Raw genomic sequence first — 25,458 nt, 5'->3', positions numbered from 1 at the left:
TTCTTTTGGTCATTACAGTGTTCCCTTATTACTTCGCGCTTCACTTTTCGTGGATTTGCTGTTTCGCGGTTTTTCAATAAACTCTAAAATACTATTATAAATCATAAAAGATTACAATTTACAGCCTAAGGAAGGGAGAAAGGAGAAGCCAAAGGGAGAGAAAAGGAGCCCAACCGGCAACGGGAGGAGAAGGAGGTGATTTATCAACACACTATTGGTTGATAAAGACTTAAAGGCTGGCGGGGACGAGAGATAGGGCTTTCTCAGTGGTGGCTCCTTGGCTGTGGAACTCCCTCCCTAGTGACATCCGGCAGGCTCCATCCCTTTTGAGTTTTAGAAAGAAAGTGAAGATCTGGCTATGCGAGCAAGCGTTCAAAGAATAAGTTTCATTGGCTTCGACTCAGTCTGGACTAAGGTTTATGTACAAGGTTTTGTGGATGAATGGCTCAAGTATTTTGTATTATTTTAGATTTTTAATTGCTTATGTTTTATTATTTTGTATTGTTGTATATTGGCATCGAATTCTGCCAGTTTTGTAAGCCGCCCTGAGTCCCTTCGGGTGAGAAGGGCGGGATAGAAATGATGGAAATAAATAAATAAAATAGTGTGTAACTACTAAAATATTGTATAAATATTAAAATAAATATAGCGTCCCTACTTTGCGGATTTTCACTTATTGCGGGTGGTCCTGGAACCTAACCCCAGCGATCAGTGAGGGAACACTATACACTGTTTTGTCATCCATCTGGCCAGGTGAATAAAAACCTCTGCTATGCCTTCAAACCCAGTCATGTTTTTCCTGGCTTTCAAAGTAGCATGGTGTGCTAGACAACAGACCTACACTGTCCCTTGGTGGCAAATAACCTGATTTCAGTAACAATGGGGAACCCATAAATTGACAAGTGATTTGAAGGTATACACATGTATGTTTCAGAAAAAAAGTGATCTTACTACATACATACATCTGCCCATATTTGTGATAATCCCTGTAACATACCTGAATCCATATGTATACTTCACTTCAAAAGGCCATGGTTGGTCTCTGCTATCTGCAGTTTGTTATGACATATGTGAATAAAAATTGGCTTCTCTTCGCCAGTTATGCTTATTTTTGTTTGCGAGGTTGAGGAAATATGACTTGCCCAGTGGCACCCAGTAGGTTTCTATGGCCAAATAAGGATTCAAATTTTGGTCTCCAGTTGTAGAAGAATACTCAAGCCTCTACTGTATGGTGGCTTTTCCTCGCAGTATAATGATAGCCAATTCTTGCTTTTAAAATAACTGTTTTCCCCCACATCTGTCTCCTATTCTCTTTGTGGATTGTTCCAGGATTACCACAGTCTACAGAGACTAGGCTAGAATACACAACACTCAACATATTTTTTTAAAAAATAAAATGTACAGTCATACTAATTCAAATTGAATTGTGCACACTTTATTTGCTTTTAAGTACACTGTGAATTGTTCATTTTTTCAAAAACAAATGAAACTCCACTCAACTGCAAACCTGCTTAAATTGCAAATAATACAATATGATCTTGTTTCTTGCAAACCTATTTTTAGCAGTAATAGAGACAAATGACATGCAACTTCTTTTATTTCCCCTCTTTGAATGTATTACCTCTGGCTGTAGTATTTTGACCTGCAGCCAACTTTACTACTTCTCCATTCTCCATAAATGACTTTATTTCCCCTTCTATCCCTGCCTTTTTCAATCTGGACTTTGGGGATTTTTTTTTCATTTACAAGTATTTTTTTAAAAAACTTGTTTCATAGTTCTTTAGACATTCTGATGTGGAAATTGCATTTTAAGAAAAACCAAACATTTTCACACTGAAAACAAAATACATTGCATTTTTTCTCGAGGCATAAGAAAAAGTAAAGGTTTGGCTTGGTTGGCAATTTGCCCATGGCATTAGAAAGCAGTGGAGTTTTTTGTTTACTGGATATTGTGTCAATCACTGAGCGATCTCTCTCTGTAATAACTAAATCAAATAGCAAAGGTTGACAGGATTGAAGCCAGAAACAAGATATTAAGTGGGAAGAGTTAGATTATTTGCAGGAGATCAGATCTATCTTTGCTGATCTATCATTTATTTGGGTTGTTGTGAGTTTTCGGGGCTGTATGGCCATGTTCCAGAAGCATTCTCTTCTGATGTTTTGCCTACATCTACGGCAGGCATCCTCAGAGGTTGTGAAGCATATTGGAAAAATAAGCAAGGGAGGTTTATATATCTGCGGAAGGTCCAGGGTGGGAGAAAAAAACTCTTTTGTCTGTTGGAGGCCAGTGTGAATGTTGTAATTAATCACGTTGAAGAGCATTAATGGCCTTGCCAGCTTCAAGGCCTGGTTTCTTCCTGCCAGGGGGAATCCCTTGTTCGGAGGTGTTAGTTGGCCCTTATTGATTCATGTCCAGAATTCCCCTGTTTTCAGAGTGTTGTTCTTTATTTACCATTCTGATTTTAGAGTAGCCAAATTTTGTTCATTTTCATGGTTTCTTCTGTTCTGTGTCCACATGTTTGTGGATTTCAATGGCTTCTCTGTGTAGTCTGACATGGTGGTTGTTACAGTGGTCCAACATTTCTGTGTTTTCAGATAATATGCTGTCTTTACGTTTGTCTTCTTAATGCCACCCCAGGCCTTGAGATTACAATGCTAACATGTGTAACCAAGAGAAGGCTATATTTAGCATCAACAGGAATCAAGCACAGTTTGCAACCCATAGTCTAATCAAGGAAAGCACATGTACACAAATATGTATATTCATGTGCACACATAACATACACGTTTTCCAAGGGAATGCTCTGAGATTCCTCATGTGTGGATTAAAAAGCAGCTGAGTTCTGGGAACCCTAATAACCATAATAACCTTTCAATTAGACAACAGGAAACATGCTCTATATGGGCTTCACTTGGAAAAAGTTTAGAAAACACATGCCTCTTTCCCTGCTCTTTTCCCCATGCCACATTCTTCTTCTTTATATATATTCTTTCCTCTTCTGTATTTGCACCTTCTTCCTTAATTAGTAAAGGTAAAGGTTTCCCCCTGACATTAAGTCTAGTCGTGTCCGACTCTGGGGATTGGTGCTCATCTCCATTTCTAAGCCGAAGAGGCGACGTTGTCCATAGACACCTCTAAGGTCATGTGGCCGGCATGACTGCATGGGGCACCATTACCTTCCTGCCAAAGCAGTACCTATCGGTCTCCCCTAATTATGACTCCTCAAATAAACAGACCCTCCCCTCCACTTTAGCTCTTCCTAAGCATGTTCCCTCCAAGCATTTTTAAATGGAAATGATGTGCCTAACTTTGACTTAACCATAGATCAAAGCATAATCAATACTTTTGGCCCCCAAACCTGCCCTTGACTTATACACAAACATATACAATATCTATATTTGTGTTGGCTGTAGGGTCCCCAGATTCTCTCTAGGAGTAAACTCTTTTCAAGAATATTGAATGATCTGAAAAATATTACTTGCCAAACTCTAACTTCCAGATACTTTATATTTTACTTTGAGGAACTTTCAAATTGCTTGGGCTATTTCAAACAATCACATTTTCAAACTGGGGCTAACACACATGTGTATGTTTTTTACCAGTGAAAGACTTTCATACTGCTTATCTGCAGAAAGGGTTGCAGAAAGACTTGTTGTGAACAGCTCTAATCTTTATTTTTGTTTTCCTTTGAGGCTGAGAAAGTGTGAGTTGCCAGGGTCACTCAGTGGGTTTCCACAACCAAGCAGAACTTCAAGCCCTGGTATCCAGAGTTGTACTCAAACAAAATGGAAAACATGCACTCAACTTTTCTGTATTTACAAAGATAGAGTCACACAGATGAAGTATGGGCTCTTAATAGCAGAATATTATGCATAAACATCAGAAGGAGAAGAGGAAATTAGACTAACAACAAACAAATATTTACTTATATGACAAGGCTTCAGGGGGACGGGGAAGGGGAGGACTTGCCTGTTCAAACTCTTCCATATCCACTTCTCCATCACCATTTAGATCAAACATCTTGAAAGCGATTTCAAAGTTCCTCTGAGGAGCTGTATGGAAAGAAATACATTAGAGAGATGAACATATGTAATAAAATAATAAGGAAACATAACACATTTGATCTATGAATATTATCAGTACAAAACCTTTCTTTTAAAGAAATGCAATATTTTCGAAAAACAAATTCACTTTGTACCAACAAATATTTTCATTAACACATATCATTCTACACTAATTTCCATCATGGTTCACATAGGATGTGCTACTCTCTCCTGGACTAAGAACACTCTTTTTATATAATGGTCTAAATAATGAACAATATTTGTCACAATCCCCACAAACAGGAAAAATGAATAAGATGAAAAACAGGCAGCCAGGATAATGGCATATAACTAAACTGGAAAGGTATTTATTTATTTGCGATATTTATTTATCGCCCTTCTCAACCCCGAAGGGGACTCTGGGTGGTTCACAGTGTTGTCAACAACAGGTACTCCAGTTCAGGTTCTCCAGTAACGGGAGAAGAAGGATAGAAAATATAGGAACTGGACATCGAGATTATAAGCATGAATGTTAACAAGCATTACAAGCTTGTGTACTAGGCATCAAAATATAATTCCATTGATTATCATTGCGGGGACCTACATATCCATGTGTATACATACATGTTAGCATACAACACAGAAAAAGGCATAGAAACAAGAACACACAGCTCAGTGCACTTCCATTTCTCATAACCTCGAATAAAACATTTTACTCGCAACTACTGGCAGCAGCTAAACAACTATCTCAGAAGTCAAGAAAAACTAGAGAGGGAATGGAAGAGTCCTCTTAGTTTCTGAGGTCCACCCATGGGACAACTAGGCATTTCAGATGATGCATCCCAGTCTTCTGGAAAATAAACCCTTCCAACGTATGACAACCCTAAAGTGAACCTATTAAAGGTTTCCTTGGCAAGATCTTTTGATAGGTAGTTTGTTTTTGCCTTTCTCTGAGACTGAGAGAAAGTAGGTTGCTTATGACTAGAGGGTTTTCATGGCCATCAGAGGCGGACCTAGGTAATTTAACCTAGTAGGCGAACCTAGTAGCCGTGCCCCCCCCCGAAATTGCCCCCCCCCCCCGACATACCGGCGGCAGTGGCTGTGGCTGCGGGCGAAGTGCGCAGGCTGCCCAGAAGGCATGGGTCCACCTTCCAGGCGGCGTGTGCGCTCTCCAGCTGCTGGAGAGCTTGCTCGCCGCGGAAAGAGGAAGGCCTCCAGGAAGGCCTCACTCTTCTCGTGAGACCTCGCGAGAAGAGCAAGACCTTTCTTGTTCAGCGGTGAGTGAGCCGATGGTCCCCGCCGCCACGGGGGCACCTTGACAGCGCCCCTGGGGACAATGGGCCACAAGCGGGCGCTTACTTTGGCCTCCATGTTGGACCGGCCCTGATGGCCATGGAAGCATCCAAATCCTGGTCTCCAGAATTATAGTCCAATGTTCAAAGCACTACATCATACTGGTTGCCACGAATGGTAATTCACTGCAAACTAATTATTCTAATTTTATCCATACAGTATGGATGGACTATGTGACCTCCTTCTATAAATATCATTAAGTGACCACCTCCCCCATATTTGTCATGGGCTTAGACCAGGCATAGACAAACTAAGGCCCGGGGACCAGATGCAGCCCTCTGGGTGCTTCTTTCAGCCCCCCCCCCCCATAATTTTTCCTGTCCTCTTGGCATAAGCTGCCGTGTCCTTCTGCCAAAAAGACAGGGGAGGAAGGCACGCAGCAGCTGAGAGCCCTCTGGAGCACTCTCAGATACTGTGTCTCTCACACTCATCCCAGCATAAGGACGGTGAGAGCGGTCCCATCCTTATGATGGTAGGATGGCTCGAGGAAGGCATGCGGCAGCTGAGAGCCCTTTGGCGCAATCTCCACCGCCACCTGTCTCACTCTCTTCCTAGCATCATGCCAAGAGGACAGCTCGAGGATTGTGGGAGGATCAGAAGGAAGATTGCCATGTATCTCGCTTTCCTCCAGCATAAGGATGGAGTGAGTAGTGTGTGCCTGGCCATCCTGTCACTCCTGGCCCCAAAGTAAAAAAAAACTTTGCCCATGCTTGGCTTAGACAGATAACAGCAAAAGGCAGAAGTAGTTGTGGTGAAGGCATTGCCCATCAATACAAATTCTGTCTTCTATGATTTTTCTTCGAGTCCCCACATTTCTAGCGTTGTAGTAACCGAAAAGCTCAGCTGACCCTTTAGAAAAGTTTGTAGGCATCCAAAAAAGGGGGAGGCAGAAAAAAGTGATTAAAGGTGTTCTAGGTGTGGGTAATTTAAAATATCACACTCTATGCAATGCTAAAAACTGGGGACTGAAGGGACACTTCATGGGAGTGGGGAGAAATCTTATTGGGGAGGACCCTACTGACAGCAAACATTTCTGCTATGTTTGCTGTAAGAAAAATTCCAAAAATCCATTTTAGTGTTACATATCAAGCCACCAAAAGTCTTGCATTTTTTTTAAACCCAATTTATTATCAGTTGAATACAAAGCATTTACTCTAATGGGGAAGCTGGGTGAATCTTTACAAAGGCCTGTAGCATTATGTTTCAAGCAATGGCTTGAAACGTAATACTATGGGCCTTTGTAAAAATCCTGACTCCCGCCATCACAAACAGCGACAGTTCCCACTGTCAAGGCATAAAATTCCACAATATCTGTTTTGAACTATGATATATCTGAGTCCACACTGCCACATATTCCAGTTCAAAGCAGATAATCTGGGATTTTATTCAGCTGTACGGCAGAGGCCTAAGATAGCAGACATCTACACCTACTTTGTAATGTCTGCACCATGATTTTCTTTGCCAGGGAATATCTAAGAAGAAGAAAGTTCTGTACCCACTAACATTCTGTTTGCTGTCCAATTTCACATGGAAAATTTTAGTTGTATTCCCTAACCAACTGTAGCTCAAGTACGCAATCTTTGCTTTAGGGTTACCATCTGGATATCTTCAAATAAACCAACCGGGGAATTTTAAGTAAGCCTTAATATTTATATAGGGCATTTCAAAACCTGAGTCCATTTGAGTGAAATATGTTGCTACCCCTTCAAGGAAAATGACAAGTCTAATTTGCCTCTAGCATAATCAGTCTTGCTTCAGAAGGTAGAAAATACAATCTTCCTTAAATATTTGCCATTATACTATAATTCCTACTATTTTTAATTAATGCCTGCAAAATCATCACCGTTCTACATTATGTATTTATTCAAAATAAGTGTCATTATGTGAAACCATAGCAAATTAGCTCATGTTCCCTCATTTGATTTGAAGCTAATGGAAATGCACAGTAAATGTAGAAAAGTGAAATCCAGTTAATGGGTCATAAAAAAACTATTATTGCAGATTGTGGCATTTTCTTCTGAAACATACACACACAAATACACACTAGTATTAAACAAAATGTATTTGCAGATTCTTCTAGAATTTTCAGTCACAGCAAAATATTAGTTTATATGTATGAGGAGTAAAAAAAAAGGTAAAGGTTTCCCCCCTGACATTTAAATTTAACCGTGTTCCTCTCTGGGAGCTCGTGCTCATCTCAATTTCTAAACTGAAGAGCTGGTGTTGTCCATAGACACCTCCAAGGCTATGTGGCTGGCATGACTGCATGGAGCGTCGTCAACTTCCTGCCAAAGCGGTATCTATTGATCAACTCATATTTGCATGTTTTCAAACTGCAACGTTGGCAGTTCGATATGAAGGAGCCCCCGGTGGCGCAGTGGGTTAAACCGCTGAGCTGCTGAACTTGCTGACTGAAAGGCTGATGGTTCGAATCTGGAGAGCAGAGTGATCTCTCACCATTAGCCCCAGCTTCTGCCAATCTAGCAGTTCAAAAACATGCAAATGTGAGTAGATCAATAGGTACTGCTCTGGCGGGAAGGTAATGGCACTACATGCAGTCATACCAGCCACATGACCTTGGAGGTGTCTATGGATAACGCTGGCTCTTCAGCTTAGAAATGGAGATAAGCACCAACCCTCAGAGTCGGACACGATTAGACTTAATGTCAAGGGAAAACCTTTACCTTTACCTAGGTTGGCAAAAGCTGGGGCTAACAGAACAATCAATTCTTATCTATAAGAATTATGTAGCTCCCTCTTAAGTATGTAGTCCTTTTTCTGAGCCCTTGATTTACAAAGCCAACACCAGTGGACCTGTGTACCAGTAGTCAATGCTAGTGCCAGACTTCGGAAGATGCACTGAAAAGCCCAACTTGGCACCGACCTTCCCCAGCCTATCTGATACGCTTGCAACCTTCACTCTCAAGGCCTCTGTCCAGAGAGGTTACATCAGGACAAACTTTTTGCATGGGGGCTACATGCTGGGCTGGGCAGTTGGCACGGGGAAGAGGCTGAGGGGGTTGAGGAAGGGGGGTTTCACACGCGGCTGCCCAGGGTTTCTGGGAGAGCCCTAGGCAGCCGTGTTTTACTGCCCCAGCCCTCCTATCAGCATGGGGAGGACGGGGAGACAGGGGAAGTCCGGAGGAAGGAACCCAAGGATCCGCATGCATCCCACGGGCCTGGGTTTGCCCACACCTGGGTAAATTATTACCACCAGTGAACCTTCTCCACAAGTTGTGCTTTTTGGACCCCAGGTATAAAGGTATATAAGATAGGTGTAACAATCAATCATTTACTAATAATGAATCAGCATTTGCTTGCAAAACAGGCTGAATTTCCTTTTAGTGGAATACACCTGGAACATCTTCTGCAGAGTCCACTGTAATCACTGCACATAGTCGTTAACAGATTTGTGTAAATGGACAGTGTTCAGAAACCTTATATTGTTGCTAATTTTTTCATGAACCCAAAATTAAGGCCACCCCATTTGGAGTCAGGACCCACAAGTTAAGAAGCAGTGTTTTCTCCACCATAATCAAATATAAAGTTGATGCTGCATATCACATTCTGGGAAGACCTAAGGTGGCATTCACCTATCACAGAATGAAACCAGTGGGCTCTAATCCTCCTACAAGTGTAGTCATGGCCCAATTAGATAAAAAAGCACGACTACAGAGGAATGGTTCATTGTGGTAGCAAGTGGCAATACCAATCAGGGATCCTAGATAGCAACAGAAGCATCAGGCGGGTACAGGAGGCAGGTTTGGATGGACTTGATTGGGCAAGAAGCAAGTTTTTGATGGCATGAAGTAGATGAGGGTATGGATCCTTTAGCTTGTCAGGGCTGTCATCAGGGGCCCGTGACTATTGATGCTGGGCATGATGGAAGCTCCAAATAGTCATTAAAATGCAGAGAATTAAAATTTGATAAGGGAATTGTTTTCTGCATATGCCTTCAAGACACCTGTCAACTTATGGCAAACCATTCACATGGATTTCCTAGGCAAGGAATACTCAGAGGTGATTTCTATTGCCTTCTTTTGGAATAAAAACCTTTTTAATTACAGAAATAAAGGATGAAAGAGGTAGTCTGCAATTCATTTAATTGGAAGCCATGGGAAAGTGCAATGCACTCAACATCTTAGAAAAGAAATGTCTCTATCAAACATAGTGAACAACTGAAGAATTGTAAACATGAGCTCTGTGTGGTGAAAGAGTCTTCCAATCAATACACATAATAAAAGTGCAAAATGTGTATGAGTGTATGTGGCAGGGGTGTCCACTTAGACAGCCTCCTGCCTCCACAAACAGCTATAGTTCCCACTGAGCAGGAGACACCAATGGCCCACCCTCCACTGACATGCAGGTTATAGTGAGCACCATGTATCCCAAACCCTGCCAGTGTCCTCCACAAACACCATTCTGCCCCCCACCCAAGTGAAGGCTTTCACGCAGGGACAATTTCATCCTAGATGTTCTGTTTGTCCTCCAGAATGGACATTCCAAGGTTCCTTAATTTGCATGACCCCGCCCACTGCCTCTTCCTTAACCCTTTCCTATTCTTTTCTATGGCACACAGTTAACAGAGGAATTGATCAGCAACCGAACAAGAGATTTGGGGAGAATTCACCATTATTTACAAGAGTTGTACTTGACCTGCATCTAGGGAGCACTGTTAACCCGACCAATAATAGACTGGGACCAAATTTGACACACAGATCCACATGGCCAACTGTGCATGCACGCCTGCTTTAGAGGTGACTGACCTCAGATCTGGGAGTTCACCCTTATCCAGAGAGCCCTGAACCCAGCCAACTACAGATGTGGACCAAACTTGGCACACAGACCCAACACAGCCAACTGCGAATACTGGCAGGGTTTGGGAATGATTGCCCTGGGAATCTGGGAGTTGTAATTCACCTTTATCCAGAGAGCACTGAACTCAGCCAATGACGGATTTGGACCAAACTTCAGTGATATTACGTAACATCCCAAATCAAACAATGCCTTCTTCTAATAACCCGGGCACTGCCGGGCCCCCAAGATAGATTATAACATTGATTTACATGCTAATAGTACTCTATCAACAAAAAAGGAAGTGTGCCTGAAACCATGATAAAAAATGCTAAGACGATCTCCCAAATAACAAATAATTTCTGAAGAGGATTTAGTTCAAAGCAGAGTGAATATGTATTCTGACATTCTTTGACTTGTTCTATGTATATTGAAGAGAAAGGCATGGTTTCCTATCACAGCATTACAACATTAAGCCGTGAAATGTCTTGCCCGAACAGCATTAGCTGCATACCTTTATGACAGAGATCGGTTAATGCTCAAAGAAATGCATTCAATTTTCAGTGGAAATTCACAGCACTGAAGATTTATCTCTCTTTCAAATGTTTGCATAACACAAAGATTAAAAGAACAAATGTGTGAATCATTCCTCACAAGAATTCCACAAGGTGATATCTAAAATTTATATGATTGAAAATAGAGACACGTTTTAGCAACCAGTACTAGTCAAAGTGATGGCCCAGAGACCATTTCCAACACAAAAGCCACTGGCTACCGTTCTCTGGAAAGAATTTATTATGTATTTATTTACCATATTTGTACCCCACCCTTCTCACTTCGAAGGGGATTCAGAGCAGCTTTACAATGGGCAACACAATTCAATGCCTTATCAAGCAATCTATACACATAATAAAAGTGAAAATGTGTATGTGTGTATGTGGCATGTGGCGGAGGTGTCCACTTACACAGACAGACTCCCACCATCACAAACAGCAACAGTTCCCACTGAGCAGGAGATACCTATGGCCCTCCCTCCATTGACATTGCAGGTTATAGTGAGCGCCATGAACATGTAGCCCAAATCCTGCCAGTGTCCTCCACAAACACCATTCTGTCTCCCACCCAAGTGAAGGCTTTCATTCGGGGACAATTTCAGCCTAGATTTTCTGTTTTTACTCCAGAATGGACATCCAAGAGTTCTTTTGAGTCTTCATTGGTGTAGAATTTGCATGACCTCACCCACTACCTATCCCTTAACCCTTTCCTACGCTTTCCTATGGTACGCAGCAAACAGAGGAATTGTTCAGCAGCTGAACAAGAAGTTTAAGGAGAATTCACCCGGATTTATAGGAGTTGTAATTCATCTACATCCAGACAGCACTGTGAATCCAACCACGATGGAGCTGAACCACACTTGCCATGGATGATGGGACTTGCAGTACCTTCACTCACTTCCAGAGACCACTGCCCCCCCCCCAATGAATGATGGACCTAGACCAAACTTGGGGTACAGACCCCCATGACCAACAGAACACACTGGAGACATTTGGGGGAAATTTCCCTTGATGGGAGTTATAGTTTACCTGCATCCAGAGAAACTGTGACCCCCACCTCCAATTGACTGGGACCAAACTTGGCACAGAGAAGCCCCATGACCAACTGAACATACTGCAGGGGTTAGTGGGAATGAACCTTGATTCTGGGAATTGTACTTCACTTACATCCAGAAAAACTGGGACCCTCACCAACAATGGACTGGGACCAAACTTGGCACAGAGAAGCCCATGACCACCTGAACATACAGCAGTGGTTTGGGGAAATTGACCCGGATTTTGGGAGTTATAGTTCCCCTACATTCGGAGAAACTGTGACCCCCACCGACAATGGACCAGGACCAAACTTGGCACAGAGAAGCCCCATGACTAACCAAACATACTGCAGGGGTTTGGGGAAATGGACCTTGATTTGGGGAATTGTAGTTCATTTGCATCTAGAAAGCACTGAACCCAGCCAACGTCAGATCTGGACCAAACTTGGCACACAAACCCAACATGGCCAACTGTGCATACAGGCCTGGTTTGGGGGTGATTGACCTCAGATCTGGGAGTTATAGTTCACACTTATCCATACAGCCCTGAACCCAGCTGATGATGGATCTGGACCAAACTTGGCACACGGACCCAACATGGCCAACCACAAATACTGTCAGGGTTTGGGGATGATTGCTCCGTGTATCTGGGAGTTGTAGTTCACCCTTATCCAGAGAACCCTGAACCCATAAGATGATGGATCTGGATCTAAACTTGGCACACAGACCCAACACGGCCAACTGCAAATACTGTCAGGGTTTGAGGGTGATTGCCCTGGGAATCTGGGTTGAAATTCACCCTTATCCAGAGAGCACTGAACCCAGCCAATGATGGATCTGGACCAAACCTAACATCCCCCCCCCAAAAAAAAAAAAACAACAACAATGCCTTCTTCTAATAACCCTGACATCGCCGGGTCCCCAAGCTAGTAATAAAATAAACATAGACATTAAAAACCAAAAATTTAAAAATCCATATAAACATTAAAAACAGTTATTATTAAAACAGTCCGAAGTCATAGTCAAGACCAGGGGTCCCCAAACTAAGGCCCGGGGGCTGGATGCGGCCCATCGAAGCCATTTATCCGGCCCCCATGGCACAAGGGCAGAAGGGGGTTAGACTAAATGACCCAAGGGGTCTCTTCTTCTCGTAAAACCCTTGTTGTTGTTGTTGTTGTTGTTATTATATTTTATGACACAGCAAACAAGATAGATATGCTGGATTTCGTATCACAAAATCACATTATTATTATTATTATTATTATTATTATTATTATTATTAACATTGAGGCTGGGTGGCCATCTGTCAGGGGTGCTTTGTTTGTGCTTTTGGTGCACAAAGGCAAAAGGAGGTTGGACCTAATGGCCCAAGGGGTCTCCTCCAACCCTCTTTATTATTATTATTATTATTATTATTATTATTATTATTATTAATAATAATAATAACATTGAGCTGGGTGGCCATCTGTCAGAGGTGCTTTGCTTGTGCTTTCGATGCACAAAGGCAGAAGGGGATTGGACTTAATGGCCCAAAGGGTCTCTCAACCCTCTTTTTGATTGTTGTTGTTGTTATTATTTTATTGTATGACACAGCAAACAAGATAGATATGCTGGAATTATTATTATTATTATTATTATTATTATTATTATTATTATTATTATTATTATTATTTCTCGGTGGCCAACTATAGTCTGGCCCTCCAACGGTCCGAAGGATCGTGAACCGGCCCCCCGTTTAAAAAGTTTGGGGACCCCTGGTCAAGACCATTCCAGTCATGATTGTACATATTCCATCTTCTCTTATTGCACTGCACTTCTACCCAGAGGCTTGATCCCAGAGCCAGGTCTTTAACTTTTTCCTGACAGTCAGGAGGGAAGGAGCTGATATTACTTCACTAAGGAAGGAGTTCCACAGCCGAGGGGCCACCACTGAGAAGACCCTGTCTCTCATCCCCACCAACCGGGCCTGTGAAGGAGGCAGGGCCGAGAGCAGGGCCTCCCCAGACGATCTTAATTTTCGAGATGGTTCATAGAGGGAGATACGTTCAAACAAGTAAGCTGGGCCGGAAAAAATGATTTTAGCCAATGGACACAACTATAGTGCAAGTCCCTAGCACAGTGAAAAAAAATATCTTCTACTCCCAAACATCAGATAACATGGGAATCACCTATCAACTCTCATAGTTTAGTTCTCTGAACAATGAAAACTTTGTGTATCCCGTACAATGGTACTTTCAAAAATATACTTGCGTACATAGAAGAGTAGCCAAGTTAAAGTTTTCTACTGAAGCACAAAAACTCAAGAGAAAAAAATTATCTGCAGTAAGCAAAATTGTATTAACATGTCATTGGTTTAAGAAACCTGGAATCTGCAAACAATTTATAGACGTGCATAACATCATATTAGAATCAAAACAGACAATGGGGTAGGTAAGCATAACGCTACATTACACTTTAAGCAGATAAAATTGTTTCTTCACAACCCATCCTTATAAACTCAATGAGATGTAAAATTCCATTAAAGCAACTTTAAATATATTATATTTCTCACCTTCCTATTCAGAAAATAAAATGTAATATTATAGCTAATAGGAAGAGAATAGAATTATTTTTATCATGCTGATTTATTCATGGAATGTCCTTTGAGGAAAGGGGAAGAACAATGCACTTTAAACCAACAGAATGATCCATATAAAATTCCAGAAAATAACAGAAATGTATTAGTAGTAGCACAGCCGTGTTTAGTTGAGTGGGCTAAACTGCTAAGAGGCAGAAAACTCTGCTGATCGAAAGGTCGGCAGTTTAAGCCCAGGTCAGGGTGAGCATCCGCCATCAGCCCCAGCTCCCTACACATCCAGCACATTGAAAAAAGAAATGTGAGTAGAGAAATAGGTACCGCTTTTAAAAGGCCGAGAGGTTATAAAAGGCACCCATAAGGCAATTTGATCCAGAAGACATCTAAGGACAATAAAGCTCCTCAGCATGGAAAATTGAGTGACAGCGCCCCCCCCCCCCCAATGGCTGGAGTCAAGCACAGCCTCCAGATGCTGGAAATGGAAAAGATGGGAAAATCTTTTACCTCTGTCTTTGTATTGTCTATGTATTGTCTGTTCTTGTTAACTGTATAAATGCATTGAATGTTTACCGTATGTGTTCTGTATTCCACCCTGAGTCCCCTCGGGGAGATAGAGAGGAATATAAATAAAGTATATTATATTTATTATTATTATTAAAAACCCAACAAAACACTAAAATATTTACATTGGACCAATCCACAGTGCAGGGTATTAGCAATCAATCATTTTGACTACTGTGCCACAAAGCAAAACGATGTATTAGCTGATGCTTTCTTTTGGTATGTGTGTGTGTATACTTGGTCTTGTTAATTTGTTTTTAGTTTGACTAACAGTGTGTGTGTAAGGTGGGGGGGGGGGGGGTGGACAGACACTTATGCACTTTTATTTACTGCCAATGACAGATAATTTTTTCTAAACTTATTAAAATGCAATGTTTCTATCCTTTCCTCTTTTTTAAAAAAATAGAGAATAAATAAAGCATCTTGGTTATACAAATTGATACAAATATGATAATAAGTCTATGGAAGTGGGATTTAAGCAGCAATAATGAATATAGTTAGTTTAACTTATCTCTGCAAAAGAAAGATAAGAGACAATACTTAGATGAGAGTACAAACCTTATCTTTTAGCAACATTACATCAGTTATTGGCTGACCTTCACAAGGCTGAAGGGAAAAAATACCCAAACGTAAGGACAACTTCCATAGTGAATTAATGGAAATAGTTACTTTTAGACTTGCTTTGCTAGAAGGCTAGAATCTCTCAGGACAACATGATGGAGATCACATTAAAAAAAATATTTCAGCTGAGTCTAATATAGTAATCTTGCTACTACTCCATCATTATTTTCTGTCTTGGATCAAACAAATACACTTACTGAGAACAATTTGGCAACTTAGCAAAATATTCTGCTGATACCCAATAATTATAGGATGGCAGATGTTAATAAAATCCTATCATAGATCTTCTTGCGATACTGAAGGAAATGAGAGATTCTATTTTAAGCAAAACAGTATGACCCCTGTATTAATATCCCAAGACCCTCAGTGGAAACCTGAAACTGTGTATAATAACAAACTATCTACAGTAGAGTCTCGCTTATCCAACCTTGGCTTATCCAACGTTCTGTATTATCCAACGCAGTCTGCCTCCCACCTGGATCCACAGCTGTTTCTCTAGGCAGCAATGCGCAGCAGGCCAACACGCCCAACAACAACACAAGTGCAGCCACACTCCATAGCAAGTGGCAGACTTGTTGTAAAACATGTTTTGGTGCTTAATTTGTAAAATCATAACGTAATTTATGTTTAATAGGCTTTTCCTTAATCCCTCCTTCTTATCCAACATTCTCGCTTATCCAACCTTCTGCCAGCCCGTTTATGTTGGATAAGCGAGACTCTACTGTATGTTTTATACCATAGACCGGCAGCCTGTGCAATTGTGATATATTTTTCTAAATGTAACTTAGTATAACTGTTTTAGGCCCCCTTCTACATGGCCATATAATCCAGATTATTAAAGCAGCTAATCCACATTATCTGCTTTGAACTGGATTATATGAGTCTATACTGCCATATAATCCAATTCAAAGCAGATCATCTGGATGTTATACGGCAGTGTAGAAGGGGCTTTAGTGAGTTCTAAACAACAAATAAACATTAATTTCAGAAAACTAACTATAGAGTAACAACTACTTTTTACAGCCAAAAATTGAAACTAGTTATTTTAAAAAGTAACTTTCGAATTCCAGGCCCTGAATAAACATCTCCCAGTGTCCTAGTCCAATGCTCAAACTAGTAATTCTCCTTCTACACTGTCATATAATCCAGATTATCAAAGTAGATAATCCACATTATCCGCTTTGAACTGGACTATATGAGTCTACACTACCATATGATCCAAATGATCAAAGCAGATAATTCACATTATTAATTGAATTATATGAGTCTACATATGAGCCCCGGTGGCGAAGTGTGTTAAAGCACTGAGCTGCTGAACTTGCGGACCGAAAGGTGCCAGGTTCAAATCCCAGGAGCGGAATAAGCGCCCGCTGTTAGCCCCAGCTTCTGCCAACCTAACAGTTCAAAAACATGCAAATGTGAGCAGATCAATAGGTACCGCTCCGGCGGGAAGGTAACGGTGCTCCATGCAGTCATGCCGGCCACATGACCTTGGAGGTGTCTACATACGCACTGGCTCTTCGTCTTAGAAATGGAGATGACCAACCCCCAGAGTCAGACATGACTGGACTTAACGTCAGGGGAAAACCTTTAACCTATGAGTCTACACTACCATATAATCCAGTTCAAAGCAGATAATCTGGATTTTATATGTCAGTGCAGAAGTGGCCTCAGCCATGCTATCAGTCAAAGTAAAATGCCAAGCGAATATGCTTCTGCATGTCACTTTTCTTCTTCAAATTACCTCCTCATAACAGCCATGAGGAGCCCTTGATGGTTCAGCAGGTTAAACCATTGGGTTGCTGAACTTGCTGACCAAAAGGTTGGCGGTTCGAATCCGGAGAGCAGAGTGAATTCTTGCTGTTAGCCCTAGCTTCTGCCAACCTAGCAGTTCGAAAACATGCAAATATGAGTAGATCAATAAGTTCCGCTTCTGCGGGAAGGTAACGGCCCTCCATGCAGTCATGCCGGCCACATGACCTAGAAGGTGTCTACGGACAATGGCGGCTCTTTGGCTTAGAAATGGAAATGAGCACCCCCAGAGTCAAACCCCCAGAGTCAGACACGACTAAATTTAATGTCAGGGGAAAACCTTTACCCTACCTAATAGCCATGAAAAGGTACCAATGAAGACAGAGGAACAGGCAGGGAATATTTAATTCTAGGACCTGATATGACAGAAAGAAAACAGCCTTATCTGACTATAAAGTCCACATGAACTACTACAACACACATATAGCTTTTCATACACAGAACCCCAGAAATTGCATATTTGTACCAGAAAATACTAATGTTCTCCAGGAAACTTGTTTAAACAATTATTCCTTTTTGACTTGAGATGAAGGATGGTTTGTAAGTCTCTCTGTTCTTCTCTTCTTCTGTCAATTTGGGTAGACTGGATGACAGCTCTGTTGTTGGAGCTCTATCTTGACCTTACAGGATGAGACAAGTGATAGTTGTAGGTTTGGAGGCCTAAGCATTCCTAACCAGAATTAACCTTGACTGAGATCAGTGGGACTTACTTTCAAGGAAATATGGCTTGGTCTGGGATGCAAAAAGCAATAAACGAAGGATTTTTACTCCTGTTGATTTTGTCAATGTCCTGTTCCCTATATCATTTTCCTACAACTCTTCTTCCAATAACTAAACCCACCACCAAGCAAGATGCAATTTCTCCTAACTCATTTCTGAGAAGGTAAAAAGGAAATCTCATTTCATTTCATTTAACCTTGTACCTCATTGCGAAGGAAATTCAAACTGCACTGATAAAAATTCGAATTGAGAAGCAGCTGATGCCATGAAACTGGTGCAGTGTCCTCCAAGCTACTTTGCTTCAGCATCCTTTAACAGGAGGCTAGAAATATTGACACATTTTAAAATGTTATTTTATTATCGCTTCCAGGGCGAAAGGGAATCATAGAAACACTGGGCAGACTAGGAAAACAGACTGCAGGAGAACAGTAAATTACTTATAAATAAAATATTGTGACAGACTTCATTTACTATGCAGTACGGGAACAGCTCCCTGCTTGTAAAATGCAAATGAGCTTTATTTAAGCCCTGTCCAGCTGATGAGCACTGCGGTAATAACAAAAAAGAATAGCTTCCGCCCATTTTCTTTGCCTTATTGAACTAATGCCTCATAATCCTACCTCTGGGATTACATAAAATGCCCACTTAGAACAGATCTATATAATTTTTAGAAAAATCACTGCAAAAGGGCAACAACGAAAGGAGTCAGGCTAATGTTCTTTAACAGAGGGGAGGGAACTTGGCAGGCCAAAGACTTTAGATAGCAACAAATATCTTAATTTTGGCACTCAATTTCCCTCGCTTGTAATTAGCTTTCAAAGACTCACACAGTTGCATCGAGTGAGGCCAAAAATCAGCACAACTTAACTGATTAAATCTGAATTTAAATGTAGCCACGACAAACCCGATTTTCCATGGCTTTTACAGAAGCATGTCATGTTGCTTCCCCCACTTCTTTTGACTGCATACATCCCATCAAAAGATCATGTTCAGTTTAATTAATTAAAATAAGTGCTTAACAGTACAGGTCCATATATGTCTAATTAAAACTAAGCTCAATGAAGTCAACAGGTATATATATAAGCAACTTTTGTAGCCCCAATAATATTTGATTTTAAGTAAAACTGTGTTCTTTAAATAATATAAAATAATTAAAACTAATGAATGTGAAATGATTACCACACATCAGTAGCTCGTTAGCATTCTATTACTTAATCATGTATTAATATTCATTGGGCTTAGTTCTTAATGGTTAATTTTATTACAAGGAGTGACTAATTTAATTACAGACCATAACTATGGTTTAATGTTGTTATGTGCCTCTGAGTAGTATCTGAAGTATGGTGTGTCGAAGCAGGATAGGTGTGTGATTTATAGTTTTCTCCTTCCAAACACGCCCTCCATAAATATGCTGTGCACTGGACTTATTGTCTCAGAGGCAAGCCAGAAAAATAAACTCATACATAGAAGAGTCCTTATAAGTTGACAGCAGAGTGTAACTGCACCATCTGACCTTGTGTGGCTCACTGTTTAAGAAAACACTTTGACTCAGTTTTATCCAAACCCACAGGAGGCTTTTAATCTATGTACAAAATATATACACACATCAGGATCCCCTGGTTTCCTATCAGTCAATGGTATATACAGCTATATACTCACGACATAGGTAACAAATATCAGCAACAGATGTACAGCGAGAAGCAAGAAAATCATGGCAAGAGACAGAACACATAATTTTTGCCTTCTTTTATATCCATTGCTTGCTCATCATCACTCAGGACAAAAGTGAATGATGCAACCCTCGTCATGACTGTAACATTTTCATGACTCAGCTTCTTCAGCATGTCCCTTAAATTACACATCACCACCCACTTAAACCTTCAGTAGGTGTGTGACCACATGTCAATTAGAACAGTATTTTCTACCAATTTTACACAATAGGGCTACAGACAATGTATTCCTGTCTAACAATACATTATCTATATAACATGGTGGCCCTAAGGCAAATCAATAATGGATTTTCTGGGGCTGAAAGTGTGTGATTTGCCCAAGATCACGCAGTGAGTTTCCATGGTCGAGTGGGGAATCAAACTTTTGTGTCCAGCCCCTAAAGCACTACATCATGCTGGCTCACATAAAGAACAACAGAATCACAGAATTGGAAGAGACCACAAGGGCCATCCAGTCCAATCCCACTCTGCCTTGCAAGAACACACAATCCAAGCACCCCCAACAGATGGACACCCAGCCTCTTCTTTAAAAACCCCAAAGAAGGAAACTCAACCACACTTCAAGGCAGCATATTCCACTGCCAAACAACTTTTACCATCAGAAAGTTCTTCCTAATGTTTAGGTGGAATCTCTTTTCCTGCAATTTGAATCAATTTCTTTGTGTCTTGGTCTCTGGAGCAGTAGGAAACAAGTCTGTCCCTCCTCACGTGACATCCTTTCAAATATTTATGACAGGCCATCATGTCTCCTCTCAACCTTATTTTATCCAAGTTAAACCTACCGAGCTTCCAAAGCAGCTTGTCACATGGCTTGGTTACATTTGCCCTTCTCTGGAGCATCATGTTTGGTGAGAGTCTCTATTTTGCACAATACCATAGGTATCTGACTCCAGTCTGTCTTCCTTGCCCCCCCCCCCCAATCCTTGTGATTGTTCCATCCATAGCTATTGAATGAAACAAGCCATCAATAGCTCCCAATCCCACAATGTTCCTGACACCTGCTTTGGTGCAATGGGTTCCTTCCAGTTTTGTACCAACAGTAAAGTTCTCCTCTCCCCCCTTGCCACTCCCAAACTGGCTATTTTCCTTTTGTTTTATATTTACCTTCTTGGTTTTTAAATTCTGGAATTGCATAATTGTGTTTAAAATAAAAATAAATGTCTAACTATGACCAAGGAAGCTTTAAAAACAATGTCTTAGTTGTGCCAATCCCAAACAAAGAGTCGGAAGCCCAGCAGAAATCATCACAGCAGCCAAAAAGAAGGGCAGGATGGCAATACAACAGTTTTCAAGTTCCAATCAGAAGTCAGCAGAATGACAGCGTTCACATCAGGATGCTAAATAAACCTTGTATTTTAAAAAATGGAAACTTGGATTCTAAGTGTTATCTCACTCTTTGTTATTCTGAGATAGTAACACCAGTACTCCTAACTGAGAAATGTGGCCATAGAGAATGTTAGCTGAACCCTTGGGATGATTGCCCCATAATCTCCTACCATAGCTCCAATCACTTCGCCTGGAGATCTCTAGAGTAGATACTGAAGGAGAATGATGCCTCTCCTTAAGTGCAATACAAAGATGAGTAGCCTAAGGCTAAACTGTGGCCAAACTGCACATTATATTGCTAGACTTCAATTTCTTTAATATGACCCAACAGCATAATACTTGTTTGCAGGTCAATTTCCTGTGCATGTAAGTCCTCATAAGCTTGTATCTGTGCAGAAAACAACGTGTGAATATCCATTTTACAATTATTTTTATTAGCTTCACTAAGTAAAAGTAAACACTGTCCTTTTTATGTGTCTGATATTTATGCACATACAGTAGGTATGTGGCCTGCCTTCATGTTACGTGTCCCCTTATGGTGATCCTGTAAATTTCATAGTGTTTTCTTAGGAAAGGCATACTCAGAGGTGGTTTTGCCAGTTCATTTCTTTGATATATATTTGTCTGAAATATTCTTTTTTATGGAAGCTGTGTATTAATCTCATGACTCTACCACATAGTAAAATAGTAAATTCAGAGTTGTCCATTTTATAGGGCAGCTGCATATCAATGGAATAAATGTAAAACAAAATGCAACTCCACACTTCAAAGTCTTTCAGCAGAGACACCATCAAATTGTGCTTCTGCATTTGTTGCTCAGTTAAACATTCAAAAAATGATTCTGTCTGGTATCAGCATCCCTTTATTCTGAGTTTTAATTTGCATTTTGCACATGAAGAGTTGCATCCGTTTCCATACATGGCCATATCAATGGGACTTAATTTGGGTGTGATTAACAGGTCCTGTTCATAACCATGTTGGACTAATATTATACTTAGCCCTTTATCATCACTAAACATAGTGCACTGTAATCATTGTGTTGTCAAAGGCTTTCATGGCTGAAATCACTGGGTTGCTGTGAGTTTTCTGAGCTGTATGACCATGTTCCAGAAGTATTCTCTCCTGACATTTTGTCCACATCTATGGCAGGCATCCTCAGATGTTGTGAGGTCTGTTGGAAACTAGGAAAGTGAGGTTTATATATCTGTGGACTGTCCAGGGTCAGAGAAATAACTTAGGTCTGTTTGAATGTTGCAATTGGCCACCTTGATTGGCATTCAATTGCGTTATAGCTACAAAGTCAATCAGTGAGGGATGTTGGTGTCTGGAGGCATCCTTTGTTTGGGAGGTGTGAACTGGCACTTGATTGTTTGCTGTCTGGGATTCCACTGCTTCTGAATGGTGTTCTTTATTTACTGTCTTGATTCTGGTGTTTATTTAATACTGCTAATCAGATTTTGTTTATTTTCATGGTCCCTACAAGCCACTCTAAACACCTTTGCAGAAAAATACAAGAAGCTCAGCCTCTCACTGAACATCAAGAAAACCAAAGTGCTCTTCCAGCGGGCACCAGCTAATCCTTCTGCAATGCCAGAAATACAGCTTAATGGTGTAATGTTAGAAAATGTTGACCATTTCTGCTACCTTGGCAGCCACCTCTCCACAAAAGTTAACATTGACCCTGAAATACAATGCCACCTGAGCTCTGTGAGTGCACCATTTTTCAGAATGAAGCAGAGAGTGTTTGAGGATTGGGACATCTGTAAGAATACCAAGGTGCTTGTTTATAGCTATTGTCCTCCCAACCCTGTTATACACCTGCGAAACATGGACTGTCTACAGACATTACAGTCAACTCCTGGAATGATTCCATCAGTGTTGCCTCCAAAGAATCCTGCAAATCTCTTGGGAAGACAGGCAGACAAATGTCAGCATGCTGGAAGAAACAAAGACCACCAGCACTGAAGTGATGCTCATATACCATCAACTCTGCTGGACTGACCACGTTGTTCGAATGCCCGATCACCATCTCCCAAAGCAGTTACTACACTCCCAACTCAAGAACGGAAAACGGAAGGTTGGTGGACAAGAAAAGACCATCTATACACATAATAACAGTGAAAATCTGTATGTGTGAATGTGGCATGGGTGTCCGCTCACACAGGCAGCCACCGGCCTCCACAAACAGGTTATAGTTCCCAGTGCTGTGGAGGCACCAAGTCACTCCCTCCCAGGACATTGCAGGTTACAGTGAGCACATCCCAGTGTTCCTTTCTCTCTCCATTTGCATGACCATGCCCACTGTGTCTCACTTAGCCCTTCCCTACCCTTTCCTATGGCAAACAGCAAACAGAGGAATTGATCAGTAACTAATGTACATGAGAGGCTTGGGGAGAATTTACCATGATTTTATAGGAGTTTTAGGGACTAGGATGTATAGCTCACCAGCAATCTAATAGCACTCTGAACCCCACCAATGGTGGACCTGAAACTAACTTGGCACACAGATCCAACGCTGCCAACTTGGGGTGATTGACCTTGGCATCAGAGAGTTATAGTTCACCCATATTCAGAGAACACTGAATCCAACAAATGATGGATCGGGACCAAACTTAGCACACAGACCCAACATGGCAAACTGTGAATACTGGCAGGCTTTGTGGATGATTGACTTTGGCACCAGAGAGTTATAGTTCACCTGTATTCAGAGAACACTGAACCGATCAAGTGACGGATCTGGACCAAACTTGGCACACAGACCCAACATGGCCACCTGTGAATACTGGCAGGCTTTGCGGGTGATTGACCATGGCATCAGAGACTTATAGTTCATTCGTATTCAGAAATATTGAATCCAGCAGATGATGGATCTGGACCAAACTTGCCACACAGACTCAACATGGTCAACTGTGAATCCTGGCAGATGTTTCAGGAAGATTACCCTAGGAATCTGGGAGTTGTAGTTCACTCTTATCCAGAAAACAATGAATTCAGTCGACAACGGATCTGGACCAAACTTGCCACATGACCAACTTTGTATACTGGAGGGGGTTTCAGGGTGATTAAATTTGGCATGTGGGAGATACAGTTCACCCATATTCAGAAAACACTGAACTCAGCCAATGTCAGATCTAGACCAAACTTGGCACACAGGCCCAACATGGCCAACTGTGAATACTGTCACGGTTTCGGGGTGATTGCTCTGGGAATCTGGGAGTTTTAGTTCACTCTTATCCAAAGAACATTGAACCCAGCAGATGATGGACCTGGCCCAAACTTGGCACACAGATCCAACATGGCCAACTGTGAATACTGGGGGATTTTTGGGATGATTGACCCAAGATTTTTAGGAATTGTAGTTCACCCCCATCCTTATGCATTTTCTAATGGGCGCATTCATAAAAAACAAAAATAAAGACTGAGTTTTTCCCCCTAAAAATAGCAGAACATATGACCAAACTGATATTACTTAACATCCAAAAATAAATAAGACCCTTTTGAAATAACCCAGGCATTGCCAGGTATCCAAGCTAGTACTTAATAAAAATATGACATCCCCTGAAAATAAGCCATAGTGTATCTTCTTGAGGAAAAATAAATATAAGACAGCATCTAATTTTTGGGGAAACATGGTAGGTTAAACTCTAAAGTGGTGATTGTGGTGGACATAAAATCATAATTTGCTAGTAAGAACACTAGCATGTGAAGTGCAACATATATTGTCCAGCCACAAAGGCAGATTAGCTTTAGATGTTTCTGAGGATGAGGCTGCACAGGTACAAAATGACCCATGTAATTCAAAGAGACCATGAGGAAGAACTGCAATTGACTTACATCAGTGGTTCCCAATCTTTGGGCCTCCAGGTGTTTTGGACTTCAGCTCTCAGAAATTCCAGCTATCTTACCAGCTGTTAGGAATTTGGGAGCTGAAGTACAAAATACCTGGAGCCCCAAAGGTTGGGAACCACTGACTTGCATAAACTAAAACCCCACTAAATGTCAGGCTAAATGTAAATTTAAGGATTAAGAACTCATCTGTATTATGGAAAAAGTATGGAATAAAAATATGCACTTACTAGAGAGAACGGTTGTGAGGAAGATGTAGTCAGAAAAGGAGATCAGGCCACATTCTCCAAGTGCATAAAAGATGCTGTCTTCATCTGCAAACTTTTCACGTTCCTGGGAGATTCTCTATTTTAAGAAATCAACAGTGCCACAATCCCAAGAAAAGAAAAATACAGTCAGTAAATATAGTATTGTGCATTTTACACTTTAAACATGGCCTCTACCCATCCATTTCCCCAAATACGCCCTTCTTGTTATCATTCCAAAAT

General features: G+C 41.1%; 1 protein-coding gene across 2 annotated transcripts in view; it reads right to left on the bottom strand.

Moving 5' to 3' along the window:
- Positions 1–25,458, bottom strand: part of micu1 (mitochondrial calcium uptake 1) — a 202,469-nt gene that overhangs the window by 95,261 nt on the left and 81,750 nt on the right. For both annotated transcript variants that reach the window (XR_010004610.1, XM_008106670.3), the window contains exons 6-7: positions 25,201–25,315; positions 3,971–4,053 (exon numbers count right to left, since the gene is read on the bottom strand). Coding sequence is in view for 1 of the 2 variants with exons in the window: in XM_008106670.3 (XP_008104877.1) it covers positions 3,971–4,053; positions 25,201–25,315 (198 nt within the window). In the remaining variant the exon portion in view is untranslated. The remainder of the gene's footprint in view (positions 1–3,970; positions 4,054–25,200; positions 25,316–25,458) is intronic.

This window comes from Anolis carolinensis, chromosome 3 (assembly GCF_035594765.1).
Source record: "Anolis carolinensis isolate JA03-04 chromosome 3, rAnoCar3.1.pri, whole genome shotgun sequence".
Lineage (NCBI taxonomy): Eukaryota > Metazoa > Chordata > Lepidosauria > Squamata > Dactyloidae > Anolis > Anolis carolinensis.
Note: the sequence above shows the minus strand (reverse complement) of the source record. Positions and strands in the feature narration are given on the sequence as shown.